At 43.9% G+C, this 18,677-nt stretch overlaps 1 protein-coding gene across 1 annotated transcript in view; it reads left to right on the forward strand.

Moving 5' to 3' along the window:
• Positions 1-14,485, forward strand: part of ALDH1A3 (aldehyde dehydrogenase 1 family member A3) — a 54,559-nt gene extending 40,074 nt beyond the window's left edge. The window contains exons 10-13 of the mRNA XM_032766071.2: positions 4,055-4,219; positions 6,730-6,887; positions 8,222-8,296; positions 11,715-14,485. Coding sequence (XP_032621962.1) covers positions 4,055-4,219; positions 6,730-6,887; positions 8,222-8,296; positions 11,715-11,787 — 471 coding nt within the window. The 3' untranslated portion in view covers positions 11,788-14,485. The remainder of the gene's footprint in view (positions 1-4,054; positions 4,220-6,729; positions 6,888-8,221; positions 8,297-11,714) is intronic.
• Positions 14,486-18,677: the final 4,192 nt, after the last annotated feature.

The following is an 18,677-nucleotide window of genomic DNA, read 5'->3' on the forward strand; positions in this document are numbered from 1 at the left end:
CACTAGTGCACACTGGGCAGTCTCTTGCAATAGAGACACTGTCCCAAAGTAGGCCTAATACTTAAACATAGGTATTAGTGGTTTCAGCTCTGCAGCATGTAACAAGACTCTCAGTTGAGTTTTAATTAGCTCTTTTATTATCCCATGGAGAGAAGAAGGGCCAAATGGTGTCTAGAACCTTAAACAGGGCCAACACCACCAGGTGCAAATACCTGTTGCTGCCTGCCCCCCACCCCATTCTTGGGCTTTGGAAACCCGGTCTCCTGCCTAGTGAGTGCTGTTCAGGTGAGTCCCTCCGTCAGGGTATGCCAGGTACAGTTCTGCTGCCCTTGGTTCACACAAGGATAGCAACTCTTGATTACTCCTGGATCCAACACCAGCCACAAGTGATCATTTGGGCAAGCAGTCCCATCATGCTGAGCACCTATGCAGGGTGGGTGTGTCCATGCAAAGATCAGCTGCTAAAGTCTTTTTCCACCGCTCACCACTAGATGTCAGGGGAGAGCTCATCCAGACTCTACTTACATATGGAATAAAGTTTATTACATAAAAAGCAGTTGTGGCTCATCAGATATTTCGTAACCATCTTAGTTTGTCAGGAAACCCAGCTCTGGGACACACTTCGGGATTGTGGGTCTCTGGTGGACGGAACAGGATACTACCTGTCTTCAGGCTAAAGTTGACTTTAGTGGACAGACTTTCTGGTCCCACTTTAGCTGCAGGTGCTTCTAGACAGATACCGTGGGGTTGTCACACTGTGAGTTAGCATGCGGCAAGCCAGGACGTGAAACTACAGAGCATTAGCTTGCCACGTGCTAAGTGACTGTGGTGACCCTGCTACAGCACACTAAAAAAGTTCCGTAGTGCACTTGGGAATGGGAGTGCGTCCAAATGCACTATGGAAAATTTTTAGTGTGTGGCAGCAGGGTCCTCCCAGCCAGCTAGTGTGCAGCAAGTTAGCATGCTGTAGATTCACACCCTGGCTTGCTATGCACTAACTTGCCATGTAGACAAGCCCTGTGTGTAGCAATTTAAAATGACTGCAGAGGATGAAATGCTGGGAAATCCTCCGCCATTTCATGGACTTAAGGTTTGTGCTCTATGAAACAAAACTGTAGAAAGCCAAGCAAAGAGCTGTGCTGAGATGGGCGGGGCATGGGGACTGAAACAGGTCAGCGAAAGCTCTGCTCAGGGTTACAGTGCTGCTCAGCTCATCGATATTTCACATTTTAATGTGATTTCTCTACAAAGCCCAGTGAGTTCGCTTGCTGGCTGCAGATCTGAACTACACTGCAGCATACATGGCATCCATCAAGGGTTGTCTGAGCCAAGTGCTGATTTCACATGCAGACCCAGGGAATTCTGAGGCTTGGGGTTTGAGTGACTATAGGGAATAATACAGTAAGTCAGTGCAAGCTGCAAACTTGCTACCTAATCCATCAATAAATGGTACCTGGCAGACACTATTTGGTTGTGTTAAAACCCTAATAGACTAGGACAGACTATCGCTGTCTTCCCATTCTGATGAGATATTGGTGGATTGGGTATCTAGTCTGCTTGCACGATTACTTGCCACAGCCAGTGGAGGAAGAAAACAGTACAGTGTTCTGCCATGCATTGGTTAGGGGTATTTTACCTTAAATCTTTAGCAGAGATTGAAATGGTCCAGAGTCAGCTAAAGGCCTGGATGGGGCATGCATGTGAGGAGAAACCATGAATAAGAAATGTGTTTTGCTTGGGAAGAAAATGTTGGAGGGAACTTCAGGGGGCCCTACAAAATTCTGAGTGGTATCTTCAACTCCAGTTAGTCAGATGTGCATTTGTAGGTTGAATACCTTTCCTTGTAATAAATGAGCAAGACAACACCCATAAAACAAATGAAAGGGAATATTACTTTAGAGTCATCCTAAGGAATGCACTGGGCAGAAGCTGCTGAGTCAGACATTATCCAGCCTTTTAAAATCCAGCTCCAATTTCAATAACGTGTAGTTGAGCAAAGCAAGATGATAAGAGTAATCAAATCTCTCACATCGGGTCATAAACATCTGCTTATAAAAAAAGAATATTGAAATAGTGCAGGCAACAGGAAGGCAAAGCTTCTCCATGTAGACCTTTGCCCAACTGATCAGGTGTGCTATGAGGAGGGTTTTTTTTTGTTTTTTTGTTTTTCTTTTTCCGGGTTCTTCTACCATGGTCATTGGGGGAGGGGTTGTGTGTGTCTATATATAGACACACACATACACACCTTAGATTTGTCTTACCAGATCAGGCCTCTTTAACAGAGGGTAAAACCAAAATTAAAAACTGTAATAAATAGCTCTTGTTTGATGAGAAATACAATATATTAGAATATTTCACAATCTTTAATTTTATTTCTCCTTACAATGCCCCTGGGAGGTAGGGCAGTATTAATACTGTTGTACAGATGGGGAAACTGAGGCATAGAAACTAAGTGACTTGCCCAAGGTCACATGGGGAGGTCTGTGGAAGATTAGGAAACCGAACCTGAGTTTCCCAGGATCTACGTTACTGCCCTAACCACCGGACCATCCTTCCTCTCCTTGATAAAATAGCAGTCAGAATTAAGAGTCTTGCAAGCTCTAGTTGAAATAACAAGGGTAGGACGGTTGATGCTTTTATGTCGCTTTTGGAAACAGGTGGTTGTTTTTGCTTTTCCTCAGTGTTTCTTCATCTAACAGGCTTTTGCTTTATAAGAAGTTACAGCTGTACAAATATTCTTGTTTTTTGTGATGTAAAGTGGTTGACCTAGATTGGTCTTGGCCAGAGACAGGTCAGCATGGAAAGCACTCACAGATACTTTCAAGTTATTCACATGTGGCAACCAGGCAAATAAACAATATACAAACCACCTGCCAAGTCTTTTAAGTGCCACGTGGCATCATCTGTGATAGCAGCCATTTCCCGAGGCAGTACTGTGCATTCTTGAAAGATTGTTTTCCATCCCCTATTTTACCCTACCCTATGTGTTATATGTGAGTGTAACATGTATACTTTGTATTTGCTTTGTGTTTACGTTGCAGAGGCAAATTTTGCATGCACTCAGTAACATGTACATTATATTGTGTTTTTTCCTTGGCTTCTCAAATATCTCATTATTCCCCAAAGCTCTGATGTTTTGTTTTTGGGTAAATTCAGATTGGAAGCATGAGGTCAGAATTAATTATGGTGAACTGTCGCTGGTGGATAATCTAGTGGGGGTTATATAACTGCGTCTGCTTTGGACTTGGGCTTGCAAACCGTGATTCATGCATCCTGATGCACGCATCTACTGAAGTTAAAACAGGACCCTTCTTTGACTAGAGCCCAAATTACTAATGAAAGTTTGTAGTGAGTGGGAAAGATTGACAGTCCAATGCTGGATGATTTTGATGTGCACTTTCTATTTAAAACGATTTCCAAAAGCAATAGGCTATAGTACTGCCCAGTTGAGGGCTGTGGTACGCTTAGATCTTCACTGGTTTAACAAGGTTGGGGACTAACTGTCCTAGGGCTGTCTGGTCCTTCCAGTGTGGAAAAAGGATGACCAAACACCAGAAATTGTTGTGAGACAGTTATGCATCTGTCTGCATTAGTACCATGGAGGGGGGTGATTGCAGGTCATGTAGATGCACCCAAGTAGTTTTAAAGTGAGGTGAAACTTGGGGGTATGCAAGACAAATCAGACTTCTGAAAGGGGTACGGTAGTCAGGCAGCGGTCCAGAGCCATTGGTGTAGACATAGACAAGCCTTTTGGAGACTAAGGGTATGTGTGAGTGTTAATTCACATTAAGGGAGGAAGTGAATTTTAAGTGCAATAGGTATTCTGGAATAAGTCCAGGTATAGATAAGCTCTATTAATCGTGCTGTAGATATGGTCATTTTTGTAATGTAGCTGAATCCTAAGTGAAATGCAAACCTCAGTAGTACAATCTAACCACGTGCTGAAGTAGTTTAACCATTGTCCAATAATATAGCTGCAATTGAACTAAGTCTTTGGAATTACAGTGCCAACAACAGAGCTGCTGTTCCATGACATGCCTTTTGTGTCTGACAGATTGACCAAAAACAGTTTGATAAAATTTTGGAGCTGATAGAAAGTGGGAAGAAAGAAGGTGCCAAGCTGGAGTGTGGCGGTTTAGCCATTGGAGACAGAGGTCTGTTCATAAAACCCACCGTGTTTTCAGAGGTTACCGACAACATGCGAATTGCCAAAGAAGAGGTACAGTACTCCATCGGCGGTTTAGATTTCAGGTCACATGTAGCAATCACAGTACAATATTTTAACAGTGCTTTTCCTCGTTATTTTCAGTGGCAGTCCCACTAATCTGAACATTTTTCTGCCATGATCTTAGCAGATGTCAAGCAAAATAAACTATTGAAAATTGCAGAATGTATTAAGTTGACAGAGCATCCCAAAAAGCTGCGTGGTGCAGAAATGAATTTCTGACACATGGGTAATAAGGGAATTTCCGAGGTTTATTTAAAAAATAATCTGATCAATAACCAGAAGTGGAAGTTTAATAGGAGGAGAAAGGGAAGGGGATACTGTCAAAATTGTTAGAGCCAGAGTGTGATCACGTGTTTTTTCTCTTATCTGTTTGCATAGTACATACAATTCCTGGGGGTTTCCCCTGAAAAAACCAAGTGCTTTGTTTCCCTTCTTTTTTAAAAAAAAGTGCCATGAGCACACCACAGTAACACATCCATGTATGAACTTCAGTAGTAAGTGTTCAGGCCCCCATTCAGGAAAGCACCTCTAATCAGGAAAGTTTCTTACGCCCCCATTAAAGTCAATGGCACTTAAGCACCTGTTTACATTTAAGCATATGCTTCCATGTGGTGCTGAATTAAGGTTTCATGGAGTTGCTATAAACATTGTTACTGAAAGTGAAACCATTTTTAATGGCAGAGCATTGACAGTGTTTTCTGACTTGAAAATTCAGTAAATTGCAATAATTCAGGCATAGATGTACTAGTTACAGAAATTCCTCACCTGCCTGCTCCCTCTCCGTGATCAGAAAATTCTTGGACCATCTAAATCCACAGTTACATGTTATACCTAGTGGGTTAGGTAGGGTACCATGTGCTGTTTTGTGCCCCCTACTGGATGGAATCAGAACTGCCCAACTGTGCATGCCAGGGTTTATACTGTCCAAAGTTAGGAGAGGTTTCCCCTTTGACTCCAGGGATATGCTCCCTGTGCTTTTGGACATGATGCGCTAAGTTCTAACCCCACTGTTGCCATAAAGTGCTGAGTAGTTGTAGTGCCTCCCAGTGAAACCCTGATATTGGAACTCATGGACAAGTTAGAATATTCCAATAACCTACAAAGAGAAACTTGGTGAGCCCAATAATTGCAGATGTAAACCCTATTCTTCTCTTGCTGATATCCTTGTCTGTGCTGGCTCAGTCATCCTAGTGTCAAAATACTGGGAAAACCAAACTTGAAAGTCAGACACTCTCTCAGGTTTACAGTATTTAATAGCAAGCAAGCTGAAACAAGCAGCCTGTGATTAGACCTTGAGGTTTCCCTCTGAAACAATATTAACTAATGTATTTCCATTGAGGAATAGAATGAGAATAAAGTGGCTGCCAAGGTCCTATTATATGCCAAAGTGTCTGATAGTTTAGCCTAGACCTTTTTATGGGGTCACTTATTGTATACTCCTGGGAAAGAAAGTGTCATCTTGGTGTGTCAGATCTGCCATGCAGTCTCTGAGGAACCTGGAAAAATCTGTCGGCCTGGGCATAAGTGTCCTAAAAATAGAGAAGAATAAGAGGTGAACAGACAATCCCATGACAAACCTCTTTCAAATGAATTACCTCCAGATCTCAAACTCACGATTCATGGGGCTTCTCCAGTTTCATGTCCTGATACTTTGTCTGCTAGCAAGAGTCCATTAAGAACATGGACCTTAAAAAGGCAGGAATTTGCAGCAACGTGTTTGGAGTCCACCTTTTTGTGAAACAATTGATTAAGCTCTTGCAGGGGATGTCCCTGTGGAATGATACGTGTAGGAGCGCATCTCCATTTCATCAGTGGAGTATCAGCTTGCATAGCATATGATCATCAGCACATAGAAGAAGTGTCCTGGCATTGCTTCTGTATTGTACTGTGTATGAAACTTCAGCCTACTTACGCTCCGAAAAGTAGGCTTGTACTGTTGTGTGGCTGCAGATTGCCCTTATCAATACATGAGCCAGGTTATGCACCTGCAGAGCTAGTGTATGCAGAAGTGGTGGGCAGCCACTTGTGTGTGTCGATACACGCAGCTGATTTTGCAAAGGTTACAACATTTACACACACTTTCACCCAGGTTTTCTACATTTCAACTACATCAAGTGCCTGTTGCACCCATAGAGAGTTGAGTTCTGAATGGAGAAAGAATGAACCATTTTGAATGTATCCAGAACTAGCTCTTGCCCATTTTAACTAAATAACTTTTGCTCATGTAGATTACAAGATGGCATAATGCGAAGGAAAATCTTTAATCTTCAGAGCTTTGCATGGGTCTACTACTGTAGCACCTCGCTGCACACTGGGTCTGAACCAGATTCCATGGGCAATCAGTGGGGAGTTTTGTTATTGGCTTCTGCAAGAGCAGGTCTGTCATACAGATTGAAAACATTAAAATACCAAAACTGAAGATGTCCATATAACATTTCTAAGTTTAATTTTCAGAACACTCACTGTTCTTTAGTAAGTAATGCCTGTTTAATTGCTTACAGATTTTTGGACCAGTGCAGTCAATAATGAAGTTCAAAAGTATAGAAGAGGTCATAAAAAGAGCGAATAACACTGAATATGGACTCACAGCAGCCGTGTTCACAAAGAATCTGGACAGAGCTCTGACATTAGCTTCTGCGCTGGAGTCTGGAACAGTCTGGTAAATGTGTTTCCGCCTATGGGATTGCGATACACAGAGGTAGTTTACAACGTGTCTAAGCCCTGGTGACCAGTAGCACTGACCCTGAGCTCCCTTCCTCTTGCAATTTTGTCCTAAGAAGCAATCGCCATTGCTGAAAATGAGACAGTGAGAGTGAAATGTATTTTAGAGAAACTGAACTGTTTTAGTTCCCACACGTTTTCAATGTAATCTGTCATATGGCAAATCCCAACAGCATATGCTGCCTTATCGAATAACATGGTTATGCCTTCTGAGAAACTTATTTAAAAAAAAAAAAGAAGTACTGCTATTGGGATGCTGTTTATTATGTAATTGTTGTATAAGGTCTCAGACTATGTAACAAATTGGTCTGAACAGTAGATGGCACCATGTCACTGTTTAAAGAGGCAAGTCAGTATTTTGTGTGTGTGGTTTAAAAAAAAAAAAAAAAAAAAAAGCTCCTTATTTAATATTAGGGTAGTTTAAAGAACTGGGTTGAAATCCTGGCCCCACTGTAGTCAATGGCAGTTTCACTCTGGTGCTTGATTAGTATTTTTTTAAATCGTTTCTATTTAGAAACAATGTTTTGTATTTATCCAAGATTTTCAGCCTCTGTAAGGATATTTTCAAGAAAATATCCAGTTTTTGGTTCTGAAGACAGGATCCACCACACTTCTTCATGTGACGCTACAGTCCTGTCTGTTGCAACAGGCCAAATCCTGCTCACATTGCTCAGGTGTTGTAGTCAAGGGAACAGGACTTGAATCCTTGTAATCCCACCACAGCTAGTGTCCTATAGGAGTAGGCCCTCGGATGAGCTAGTGTAACATATGCTCATCAGTGGGTTACACTAGCAATTTCTACTCTCACCACAAGACAAATGTGTCTAATACAATTGTATTCCTATACCCACCGCTACGGGTTGAGCCTGCATGTACTCTGGACAGTAGCAAAGCAGTTGCAGCTGAGGTGGGCATGTCTAGACAAGACAATAGGTTATATTTTTAAAAAGTGTGTTTTATTCGAGACTTTGAAACTAGCACAGACGCAGTTTAAGATATTTAGATGTGTTAGCTGGTCCTGGCTGGAAAATGGGCAGGGAAAGGGCCAATCTTTGTAGAGAATGATGGTTTCTCAAATAGTCTGTTTCCTGCTATGATACAATCAAACTCTGTGGCTGAAATGACCAAAATGTAGTGACTAAAACACCTGATGAAATAAATAAAGGGAAAAGAGAGACATTTGTCAGGCAACTCCTGAATATTAATAAACATGAATCTATTTGCCCCACCTTCCAACTGTTTAATTTGATAAAAATTTATGTTTGACCATAGGATCAACTGCTACAATGCCCTTTATGCACAAGCTCCTTTTGGTGGCTTTAAGATGTCAGGAAATGGCAGAGAACTGTAAGTTTGTTTTTGTTTTGGGGATGCTGGTTTTTTTAACTCAGTTTTGTTTTCTCTCTTGAATGTAGAACATTAAATGCGATATTGTAAGCGTGATGACTTAGTAAGGATTTCACCAAGCTTGCCTTAAACTGTTGGGGCTGGATTTTGTCACCCTTACAGCTCTATGTAGTCATTTATACCAGTGCAATGTATCATAGAGTTCGAGAGCAGAAGGGATCACCAAATCAGTGTGACCACCTGTATATCATAGGCCACCAACTCCTGCACATTAAACTCAGCCACCAAAAGAAATGAGACCCAAGTATTACAGCCCATAGGAAACTAGACTGTTGCGTGCCACGGGGAGAGAATAGGGAGACTAGACTGTTACGTGCCCGAGGCCCCTGCAATGGCAGAGAAATGATCAAGTGAGTGTAAGAGGATGTAAAAACTTCTGTTGTGATTTGTTTGTTTGTGTGAATAGTGCCCTTCGAATCCCCCTCACCCAGCCTGGCAAGTCTTCCACAGCACTCGGTGCTCTCTGTCCTAAACTGCTTTTCAAAACTCAGTTAAATAGCTACTATTCTTGCTTTAATGATGAAGGATATTTCCTTGCCAGGTAAACATCAGACCAAGGCTGTCATTAATTAATTCTCCTTGTTTCACCTGCTGATGAAGGTTAGGACTTGGGAAGGTGCTTGGGGGTGGGGATGGGTTTCTGTGACTCTACCAGAGAAAAGTGAATTCTGCCTTGTCCATTCCAAGGCTTTTCAGTTACTGAAGGGCTACTAGCTTTTTCTCAGTACCTCTGGAAATCAGGTCTGTCTCGGGTTGGTCACCCCAACATTCTAGCACCCAACTTAGCATCCACTCTTGAAAATTTTGGCCCAAAGTCCCATGTGAGTCATCAGTCCTAGGAATAGAACGCATATTTCCAGAGGCCGGTTCATCGCTGCATTACTCTGTTCAGGGGCTTCCTAAGGACCCACTTTGTCCTAACCACTGAACTCCTCTCTAGGTGTTCACTCACAATCTATTATTAACCATTTCTATTGGCTTTGTTTTGGAAGAAAAGTGCTTTCAGTTGCTTGATTTGCTAAACAAGATGGAGAGCAAGGATGATGAATGATCCTTCCGAAGGATTACAAAGACCATGAGAAAATGTGTGGCTTTTCTTTGTCTGAGGCCCTGCCTAATTAGATAATCTCATCCAGGCTTTATCCCTTGGGCAATGAAGGGAAAAGGGGCAAATCCCCCCTGACCTGGACATAATATAATGAATGCACCTATCATCCAGTTAGAGTTGTTTCTACACTAACATTATTTCTTAGGACACGCACTACAAGTCCCGTTCTCCTCTTTCTCCCCCCCCCCCCCCCCCCCATACAGTACATGCTCCTACACAGAAGCTTATTTTATTCTAAGGAAGAAGAAAGCAAGTGTAATTTTAGTTACTGTCTACAAGGTAATAGTGTGCATGCAGTGCCTTTCCTTCTGCAGACTCCCAAAATGCTTCATGAATTCCACCAAGCTGGGAATTGAGACATTATTCATGTCAATATTAGCCATTCAACCATTGCTAGACTTGTATCAAAGCTTACTTATATATATAAAATGCATTATGAGTAGGGCCCTACCAAATTCATGGCCATGAAAAATGCATCATTGTCATGGTATAATTCCCTACTATGAATATTAGCGTCCAAAAGATGGGGTACCAGCATGAATTCCTCTAAGCTTAATTACCAGCTTAGAACCTGTAGCGCTGCCACCAACCAGGAATTCCAGTGCCTGGTACACTCTGTCCCGTCAAACCTTTGCCGGGGCCCCCAGGACCAGACCCTCTGATCTTAACACAAGGAAAGTAAACCCTTCTCCCACCATTGCCTCTCCCAGGCTTTCCTCCCTGGTACCCTGGAAAATCACTGTGATTCAAACTCCTTGAGTCTAAAAACAGAGAAAATTCACCTTCCCCTCCTTCTCTTTCCCCTCCAGACTCTTCCCTGAGAGAGAAAATAATCCTAACACAGAGAAATTAACCTTTCTCTCCTCTTCTCCCCACAATTCCCTGGTGGATCAGACCCAGTCCCTTGGTCCACCAAATAAAAAAAACAATCAGGTTTTAAACAAGAAAAGCTTTTTAATTAAAAGAGAAAACAGTAAAAATTATCTTTGTAAATTTAGATGAATAGCACAGGTCTTTCAGCTATAGACACTGGGATACCCCCCAGCCTAAGTTATACAATACACAGTTGAACTCTCCAGGCGCAAATGCACATTTGCAAATAAGAAAAACAAAATAAGCCTAACTCCCCTTATCTACCTGGACTCACTATTTTGAACTTATGAGAGCCTTTATTGGAGAGATTGGAGAGAAACCTGGTTACATGTCTGGTCACTCTCAGAACCCAGAGAGAACAACCACCAAACACTAACAGCACACACAGAAACTTCCCTCCCTCAAGATTTGAAAGTGTCCTGTCCCCTGTTGGTCCTCTAGTCAGGTGACAGCCAGGCTTACTGAACTTGTTAACCCTTTACAGTTAAAAGAGATATAAAGTACTTCTGTTTTATTAACTCTTACTTATCTGTTTATGACAATCATGGACTGTGAAATCTGGTCTTGTGTGCTTTTACCCTCTGTTATACAGATTTCATGGAGGAGACTAGCATTTCTCAAATTGAGGGTCTTGACCCAAAATGAGTTTGTTGAGAGGTCGCAAGGTTATTTTAGGGAGGGAGAGGGGTGTAGTATTACCATCCTTACTTCTGTGCTGCGTTCAGAGCTGGGTGGCCAGAGAGCAGTGGCCGGGTGCCTAGCTCTGAAGGCAGCGCCCTGCCAGCAGCAGCACAGAAGGAATATGGCAATCCATACCATGCCACACTTACTTCTGTGCTGCTGCTGGCAGCAGCTCTGCCTTCAGAGCTGGGCTCCTAACCAGCCGCCCCCACTCACCGGCTGCCCAGCTCTGAAGGCAGCATGGCCACCAGCAGCAGCGCAGAAGTAAGGGTAGCAGTACCACTGCCCCCCCGCCCACACACACTCCAACCTTGCAACCTCCCCACTACTCCTTTTTGGATCAATTACAACACTGTGGAATTTCAGATTTAAATAGCTGAAATCATGAAATTTACGACTTTTAAAATCCTATGACCATGAAAAGTAACAAAATGGACAGTGAATTTGGTAGGGGGCCTAATTATGAGACATGATGGGTCAGCTCTCCAGTTGGTATAAGTCAGCAGAGTGCCGTTGGCTTTCATGGACCTATATTGATTTAAAGCAACTGATGATCTGGGCCTGCATAGCTTATATAAAATGTAGTGATATTATTAAATAAGACGTGCTGGGTGAAAGCAGCTATCGTACATGAAAATGTAGTGTGATTAAAATGGCAAATGCAAGCGCTGTAACTGCTTTATTTTTTTCTTTCAGTGGTGAATACACTCTGGCAGAATATACTGAGGTGAAAACAGTCACTATTAAACTATCCCAGAAGAATCACTGAGAGAGCTGGAGGCCTAAAAATTCTGACACTCTGAATGTGACACACAGACATGGGGGACAAGTTCAAAAGATGGGGAGAGGGGTGGGAGGAAGAAAACAGCACTTCTTTTTTTCAAAGAGAACTTTTTTACTTTCTATAGAAACTTCTTGAATCTACTGGACTTTGAATGCTCATCGATTAGCTTTTGGAGACAGAATTTAATTGACCTATCAGCTGTTCATTCTGTGCCCTCACATGCAGTATGCTGCATTCAGTGGACTAGTCCTTGGCTTTACATCAGTCTCTTACCAGTGACCAGACTTCTGGTCACACGGTGCTTTACAGAAAGTTTGTTTTTATCATACCATGGCTTTGAAGGCAAAATCACCCCCAATGCCATATTAGAGAGACCCAAGGCATCACTAGCATGGAATGATGAAAGACCTGTGGACTTTAGCTGGTTTAAACCAACATAGCTCCATTGACTTCAGTGGCATTGCTGCTGATATAAGCCTGTATAACAGCGCTGAAATCACAGGAGTTATATTGGAGGGGAAGAGGAGAATTGAGCCCTGTGGGGCGGGGAGGTTTATTTCTGTTTTTGTGGAAGGTTATGTAAAGCACTTTTATCTGAAAGTTGTCTTGGTCTCTCTAATACACACACATCCTCCATAATGGTGACAGCGTAGCCCCATTGACGTCAATAGGGGTTTTGCCATCGTCTTCAGTGAGACCAGTTTCATCCTACGTATTTAGACTTGAGGAGGAGGGCAAGTTTTGTATCCCTTGTATTGTGATGCATGTACTCTACTCGTACTGAAAACAAGTCATTGACTCGCTAACCTGTCTGGCTTCAGAAGAGTTCATACGGTGCATGATAAATCTTCACTAAGGCACTTTTCACAAGAGGATTTTGCACTGCATCTACAGTAATGATGCCAGCGCTCCTGCCAGCCTTGTAGCAGGGCATGCACACTGCAGAAAACATCCATGGGCTAGAAACCCAAATGGAAATCTTCCAAAAGAAAAAGAAGGCTGGAGAGATAGCAAAACATGTGTCTCATTTCTCTGCCATCGTTTTTATCCCAACATGTGAATCTCATTTTGTTCAGCTGGAGCTGTTCTTTATGTTGAGCAGGATTAGTAAACTCCCCTAAACCTCTTTTGTTTTGTTTTTTTCCCCCACCCCAAGATGAATATGATTTAACATAGATTTCTGAAAATACGCTGTGAAAAAGACATTGCTCCCAGGCCAGGACTGTTATGCAAAGTTTCAAATGTCTCCATTTCATGGGCTAAATCACCTAAGGTCTATGCTGGAGGAAGTCATTGTGCAACCTGTAGCTAGGCCCCTGTCAGTTTGCAGTGGTATAAAATTCCTGCCACTCTGGCAATCGAGCCTGAAACTGGGCAGCACTAGCTGGGGATGGCGATTTGTGGTGAGGGTGGTTAGAAGAGGCAGTTCCAGCAGGGCTCTGTCTAGAATCCTCAACCAAGATAAAAGCTGAGGGAAGGCAGGTGATGGGCAAATACCCCACTCAGGCATCATGGGAGCAAATTGGCCTGAGATGTATAACTCCTTTGTGTCGTACCTAGGACTCCTAAGGCAGCGGATGCCTGTTGACTTCACTGGAGCGCTCATAAGGACCCTTTGTTGTCAAAGGGAGCTACGTAGGTGTCTAAAGCAGCAGTAGATAACAAATCCCAGAAATTAGGGTTTAAAGTGGAAATGCATTGTGGGGCAAACTGCAAAACTAGAGCATAACCCAATAACTTTCTTCCACCAGAGATGCTCCTTCTGGATAAGTAAGAATTATTACCATGCTGATAGATGAAGAGGTATGAAAGAGGTTTGGGTGGGGCTGAACTCCCTTGTTAGTCACTGAATCTTGAAAGAAATGAGGCTTTTGTGCCCCTTAATCTCTGATCACTCATAAATAACATGCCACTGACAGCTGTACACAACTGGCCAGAGGAGAGGGGTGGGGGTCTGCTCTCCCATGGATGTAAGCAGTGGGACTTCCACAGATGCATTACCCCACCTAAAAGCAGAAGAGATCCCATGAAAGTCCAAATGGGAAAACCTGTAAATATATTTCTATTTTTGTAGTACATTTAGCGAGATCTAAACTGTCTTATCAGACAAGCAGCTTACTATTGCCAATTTACGTTTTCTAGAGCTACAAGCAAATGATCTGGAGGCAAGGTAAATAGTAAAATGAAGCTGGAATAACAATAATAATTAATATAGCTGTCTGTATTTTTTTTGTTTGATAAACATCTTAAGGGAATAAAAACATGACAACATCTGAAATGTACAATCTCTTTTAGCATTTGGTTTTTATATGTATTTTCACTTCTTTTTTCCCCTCAAGTTAAACGAATGACGTAGTAATGTATTCTCTTACTGTATAAATCAGGGTTTGACTTTACACACTGAATTTTCTAAATTATATATCAAGTAACATTAGCCACTAACATAAAATGACCCGTTAGAGGATTTATATTCTTTCATTGCACAGTAATACTTTTCATATGAAATACTACTTAATTTTTTAAAAACATATTTATAAATTAGAGTACAGTTAATCTAATGTATTTTTATAGCTGAAGGTACATAGATTTACTATATGTGTTTAAACCTCATGTATATATTTAGAATATGGGTATCTTTTTGTAATATTAGCTTTTCAATTCTTAATAAAAATGTTTAACTTTTTGTGGTATGGTTTGTATAAATGTTACAGGTGTGATCTTGTCCACTAAAGAGTGTGGCGGGGGGGGGGGAGTAATCCTGCTGACTTTACTCAAACGAGTAAATATGTGGCTTTCCGCTGTTGACAGAACAAAATTTGAAAATCTATAGCCAGATTGTGATACCTATACTCACACTGAATAGTACCTGACGTCATGGGTTGTCTCATTGAACTCAGCGAGAATATTCAGAATAAAGATCTCCTTAGTGTAAAAATATCGTGCTCTAGCACCAATAACTTAAAAAAAAAATTATTACATATTAAAGCTCTGTGCTTTTAAAAAGAAAATTAGTGTGGTTTAATTGGACCGTCTATGGATTACTTTGAAATCTGCTCCGAATAAATAAATTATATAATTGTCTCTTTATTTGAGTAAAACCTAAATAATCTGGGACTTTCCATCCAGCAGAAGTGTCTATTAATCTAAACACCTGTCTGTCTGATCAGTCACTCTGTCCTTAGATCCCCTTTACGTGGGTAGGATCTGTAACCTATAAGGCCTTTATCAGAAGAGTCTTGTGGTTTGTCTACACTGGCACTTTACAGTGCTGCAACTTTGTCGCTCAGGGGTGTGAAAAAACGTAGTGGAATTTTCAAATGCATCTAGGTGCTGGTAAGTGCCCAGGTGTATAAATATTGCTACAAATTTGTCCCATAATTATTAACTGATAGCTATGGACAAAGGGATCACTCTGCGTAAATGTAAACCAAGTCTAATTTGGGGTAACTTGCATTTTCTATCCTGTTTGTTGTGTCTGTTACTCCCTAGGAGGCCCTTCATTGATTGGCTTAAAAAACATGTCTGATCAAATCTCATGATTTGGGGGTGGCCGCATGACTTTTGGCAATACTGATTGCCAGTCTCAAACATTAAAAAGTCATGAGTGAGGCCAGAGAAAATCATGAGATTGGGATAAAAAAAAACACAAGAATTATAAAAATAAATACTGAGTTATTTGCCTTTATGGCTACAGATGTGTATATATTTTTTAAAAAAATGAAATCTGAGGTTTTTCATGCAATCATATAACTCCAGGAGGTGGGGTTTTCAGAAAAGTACTAAATATTAGGAAACTTGTCCATGTGATTCATCAATTCCAAAGACAGAAGGGTCCACTGTGATCATCTATAACACCGGCCATAACACTTCCCCAAAATAATTCCGAGATCCTATCTTTTAGAAAAGCATCCAATCTTTAGTGTGGACTGGAGAGATGTAAATTTTAATCCACACTAGCGTGTTGTGCACCAACTGATCCTGCTGGTATGCACAAAAAGTTTCCTAGTGCATGCTAATGTAGACTCATTTTTAGACAGCACTACGTGCACAAGAGAACTTTTCATGCATGTTAGTAGGGTCCACATGCAGGGGCGGTTCCAGGCCCAAGCGCAGCAAGTGCCTGCCTCAGGTGGCAAGCCACAGGGGGCAGCGTGCTTCCCCCCACAAGGGAGTCAGGCAGCCTGGGGTGGTGTTTCTGCAGGAGGTCCGCCAGTCCCGCAGCTTCGGTGGCAATTTGGCGCAAGGCACTGAAGGCGTGGGACCGTCAGATCACCTGCAGAAATGCTGCCAAATCCACGTGACTAGCAGACCGCCTGCAGGCATCCCGCCAAAGACCGCCTGACTGCTGTGCTTGGGGCGGCAAAAACCATAGAGCCACCCCTGCCCACACAGGCCAGTGTGTAACACGCAAGTGTAGTCTAAACTTTACACCCCTCTGGTGCGGACTAAAGCACTGTGTAGACAATCCCTTAGTCAAATCGTGAGAGTTGGCCGCATTGGCAAAGTGGGCATAAAACACTGCTCAATCCCCTTATATCCCTACTGCACATGGATAAATGGCTAAGCAGTGGAGAATCATCCCCACCCTTTTTCTAGTGTGCACACGCTGTGGGTGAGGAGGGAGAGTTCAAACATCAAAAGCCAGACTAGAAAACACCAGTCTATTTTTTTTTTTTGAAGTCACAATTTGGGGGCAATCTCCTGATTTTTGCACATGTGGGGTTGGCGATAGTGCATGCACACATTGCCTCATGGACATTACCCTTTTGCACACCTGCTCCTTTACATCCCTGGTTCTCAACCAGGGGTATGCATACCCTTGGGTGTACGCAGAAGTCATCCAGGGGTACATCAACTCATCTAGATATTTGCCTAGTTTTATAACAGGCTACATAAAAAGTACTAGCTAAGTCAGTAAAACACTAACAGTTTATATTGCTCTATCTACTATACACTGAAATGTAAGTACCCTATTAATATTCTAATCAATTTATTCTGTTAATTATATGGTAAAAATGAGAACATCAGCAATTTTTCAGTAATAGTGAGCTGTGAAACTTTTGTATTTTTATGTCTGATTTTTTTAAGGAAGTAGTTTTTAAGTGAGGTGAAACTCGGGTTATGCAAGACAAATCAGACTCCTGGAAGGAGTCTGGAAAGGTTGAAAGCCACTGCTCTACCTCACCCCCTTACATCTCCACACCCCTTCCCCACTGCCTAACACACTCGTCTGATAAACTCCACTGCCTGTGTACACTGGCTCCTCCTCACACCGTTTCCACACCCTTTGCCTAGCCCTCCCCCATCCTCCAACTCTCCTCTGGCCTTCACACACACACAACCCCCTTTCTCCGCACCCCCTCTTCACACTTACTACCCCTTCTCACCCTCTCTCCTCACACTCACCCCTCCCCTCATTCACCTCCCACACAGACTCCTTTCTCCTCACCCACTCCCCACACATTCACCCCTCCTCACACTCACTCCTTTCTGCTCATCCCCTCCCCTCACACTCACCCCCACACTGCCTTTCTCCTCAACCCCTCCTCTCACACTCACCCCCCCAGACTCCCTTTTCTCCCTCACCCCCTGCCCTCACACTCACCCCCCCCCACACTCCCCTTTTCCTCATCGCCCGCCACACACAATGCACATCCACTCCCCTTTCTGCCCCCTCACACTCCCCCTTCACACACTCCCCTTCTCCTCACCCCCCGTCCTACACACAACCACTCCCTCTCCTTTCTCCGTCACCGCCCCCCGTTTCCCCACTCTTCTCTTCTCCTCACACTATGCCCTCTACACTCCCTTTCTCTCACCCCCCGCCTCACACCACACTTCCCCTTTCTCTCACCGCCCCCACACACATGCACAACCCCTCTCCTTTCTTTCCCCCCACACTCCCCCTCCACCACTCCCCTTTCTTCCTCACCGCCCCCGCTCCCCACACTCCCTTTCTCCTCACCCCTTGCCCTCTACGCCACCCCCCCGCACATTCCTCTTTTCTCCTCCACCCACTCACCCCTCACACACTCTCCTTTCTCTCACCCCTCACTCACCTCCCGCCCACACACCGCTCCCCCACCACTCGCCTTTCTCCTCACCCCCTTGCCCCTCACACCTCACCCCCGCACACACTCCCTTTCTCTCCCCCTCACTCCCCTCCACACACTCCCCTGTCTCCTCACCCCCTCACTTCCACCCCCGCCCACCACACTCTCCTTTCTCCTCACCCCACGTACCCAACCCACTACACACCACACTCCCCTTTCTCCTCACCCCACTCACCTCCCACCCCCTTCTCCTCACTGCCCCCCCACAACTCCCTTCTCATCACCCCCCACCTTACCCCCCCACCTACACACACACCTCCCCTTTCTCTCTCCACCCCCCACTCACCTCCCACCCCTTTCTCCTCACCGCTCCCCCACACCACTCCCTCTCCTCACCCCCCACTTACCCCCCCACCTACACACACACACCTCCCTTTCTCCTCACCCCCCACTCACCTCCCACCCCCTTTCTCCTCACCGCCCCCCACACATCCCTTCTCCCTCACCCCCATTTACCCCAAACCTACACACCACACTCCCTTTCTCCTCACCCCCCGCCCCCCCCCACGCACACTCCCTTTCTCCTCACCCCCCCCGGCGCCGCCCACACCACGCACACTCCCCTTCTCCCTCACCCCGCACACCCCCACCGCACACTCCCCTTCTCCTCACCGCCCCCCCACACACTCCCTTTCCTCCCCCCCCACTTACCCCCCCACCTACCACACCACACTCCCCTTTCTCCTCACCCCCCCCCGCCCGCCCCGCCCGCCCGGGCCACCCCACACACACACACACACACACACACACACACACTCCCTT

This window comes from Chelonoidis abingdonii, chromosome 9 (genome assembly GCF_003597395.2).
Source record: "Chelonoidis abingdonii isolate Lonesome George chromosome 9, CheloAbing_2.0, whole genome shotgun sequence".
Lineage (NCBI taxonomy): Eukaryota > Metazoa > Chordata > Testudines > Testudinidae > Chelonoidis > Chelonoidis abingdonii.